Consider the following 1,895-nt stretch of genomic DNA (forward strand, 5'->3'; position numbering starts at 1 on the left):
TACCATAACAATTCTCTCTCTTGGGAGAGATCACCTGCTTTGGCTGCCCTTGGCGAAGTCTAACCCACTGCTTTTATTCTCTCTCCACTCCTCCTTGCTCTCATGGAATAGGGGCGTAGAGGTTAGGGGCAGTGAAACAGCTTCCCTGGTCTCTGACCAGGGGGGTTTTGTGTCGTTTGCTAATTGTAAATACCTAATATTATAACTCCTGGATGTTCTGCACCTGTTCACTGCACTCCATTGTAGAGTGTAGCTCTTGCGTGTCAATACAGCTTCATTTGCTTCTCACTGAGCTGCTCTGGCAAAGCTAATGCTGGGGGGAAATTTCAACCCAACAATGGGACTCTTGTTCTCTGGGATTGGGCTGTTGGTCACTTTCTGTTCTGACACCAGAGGAATCTTCATGGCAATTCTGGGTCCCTGCTGCATTTGAAACTGCAGCTCAGGGACAGGGGCTACAATGAGGCTGAGAGAAGTGTGCCCTAACTTGTCACTGCCTTTCCTCCTTGGACAGGTCTCCAGGGCCAGAGGCAGCTGATGGCCAACAGCAGCTCCATCACCCACTTCCTCCTCCTGCCATTCTCAGGCACAAGGCAGCTGCAGCTCCTGCACTTCTGCCTCTTCCTGGCCATCTACCTGGCTGCCCTGCTGGGCAATGGCCTCATCATCACCACCATAGCCTGGGACCACCACCTCCACACCCCCATGTACTTCTTCCTCCTCAACCTCGCCCTCCTTGACCTGGGTGCCATCTCCACCACTGTGCCAAAATCCATGCACAATTCCTTGAGGGATACCCAGGACATCTCCTATGCAGGATGTGTTGCTCAGGTCTTTCTCTTTTCCTTTTTCATGTCAGCAGAATTTTGTCTCCTCGCCATCATGTCCTACGATCGCTATGTTGCTATCTGCAGACCCCTGCACTATGAGACCCTCCTGGGCAGCAGAGTTTGTCTCCACCTGGCAGCATCTGCCTGGGGCTGTGGGGCTCTCAATGCTCTGCTGCACACAGCCAGTACATTTTCCTTGCCCCTCTGCCAGGGCAATTCTCTGGACCAGTTCTTCTGTGAAATCCCCCCAATCCTCAAGCTCTCCTGCTCCACATCCTACCTCAGGGAACTTTGGCTTCTTGTGGCCAGTGGCTGTTTATTCTTTGTCTGTTTTGTGTTGATTGTGGTGTCCTATGTGCAGATCTTCAGGGCAGTGCTGAGGATCCCCTCTCAGCAGGGACGCCACAAAGCCTTTGCCACCTGCCTCCCTCACCTGGCTGTGGTCTCCCTGTGTATCAGCACTGGCTCCATTGCCTACCTAACGCCCTCCTCCATCTCTTCCTCATCCCTGGACCTGGTGGTGTCTGTTCTGTACTCAGTGGTGCCTCCAGCAGTGAACCCTCTCATCTACAGCCTGAGGAACCAGGAGCTCAAGGCTGCCCTGAGCAAACTGAGCCCTGGATGTTTTCAGAATCAATAAGCTCTTTGTCTTCTCCTGCAGAGCAGTTGTGCTATCACTCAGTGCATGCCCAGCCAGGTTGCTTGAGTTCTGGCTGCTGCTGGTCCTGTTCCCCTTGTGAGAATGTTGTTGCCACACAAATGTCTTTCTTCAGACCATTTCTGGTTCAGTGTTGTCCTGTCTGCTGTTGCTGCAAGAAGGGGTCGACACAGATCAATATGATCAACGAAATCCAACTTTATTGTTCCACACTTCCTTATTTATAGACTTATACATAGTTAATTCTATTCTAATTTAACACACACACTAATGGTTACTTTCTAAAAGGGTTACATCATTGTTTGCACTACTCTGTGGAATTTCCTAATTGCTCTTTTTCCCAGCTCTTTGCCTTCCTTCTCAGGGGCAGCTTGACTTCAGCATACCAAGCATCAGACTTTTCCACA

The 1,895-nt window shown here is 50.7% G+C and overlaps 1 protein-coding gene across 1 annotated transcript; it reads left to right on the plus strand.

Annotated features, from left to right (window-relative positions):
- Positions 1–705: 705 nt before the first annotated feature.
- Positions 706–1,470, plus strand: LOC128898179 (olfactory receptor 14A16-like; the record flags this gene model as incomplete). Its single annotated transcript, XM_054170271.1, has 1 exon — positions 706–1,470. A coding segment is annotated over one exon (765 nt), but the record flags the coding sequence as incomplete, so codon positions are not given.
- Positions 1,471–1,895: the final 425 nt, after the last annotated feature.

This window comes from Dryobates pubescens, chromosome 19 (assembly GCF_014839835.1).
Source record: "Dryobates pubescens isolate bDryPub1 chromosome 19, bDryPub1.pri, whole genome shotgun sequence".
Classification (NCBI taxonomy): Eukaryota; Metazoa; Chordata; class Aves; order Piciformes; family Picidae; genus Dryobates; species Dryobates pubescens.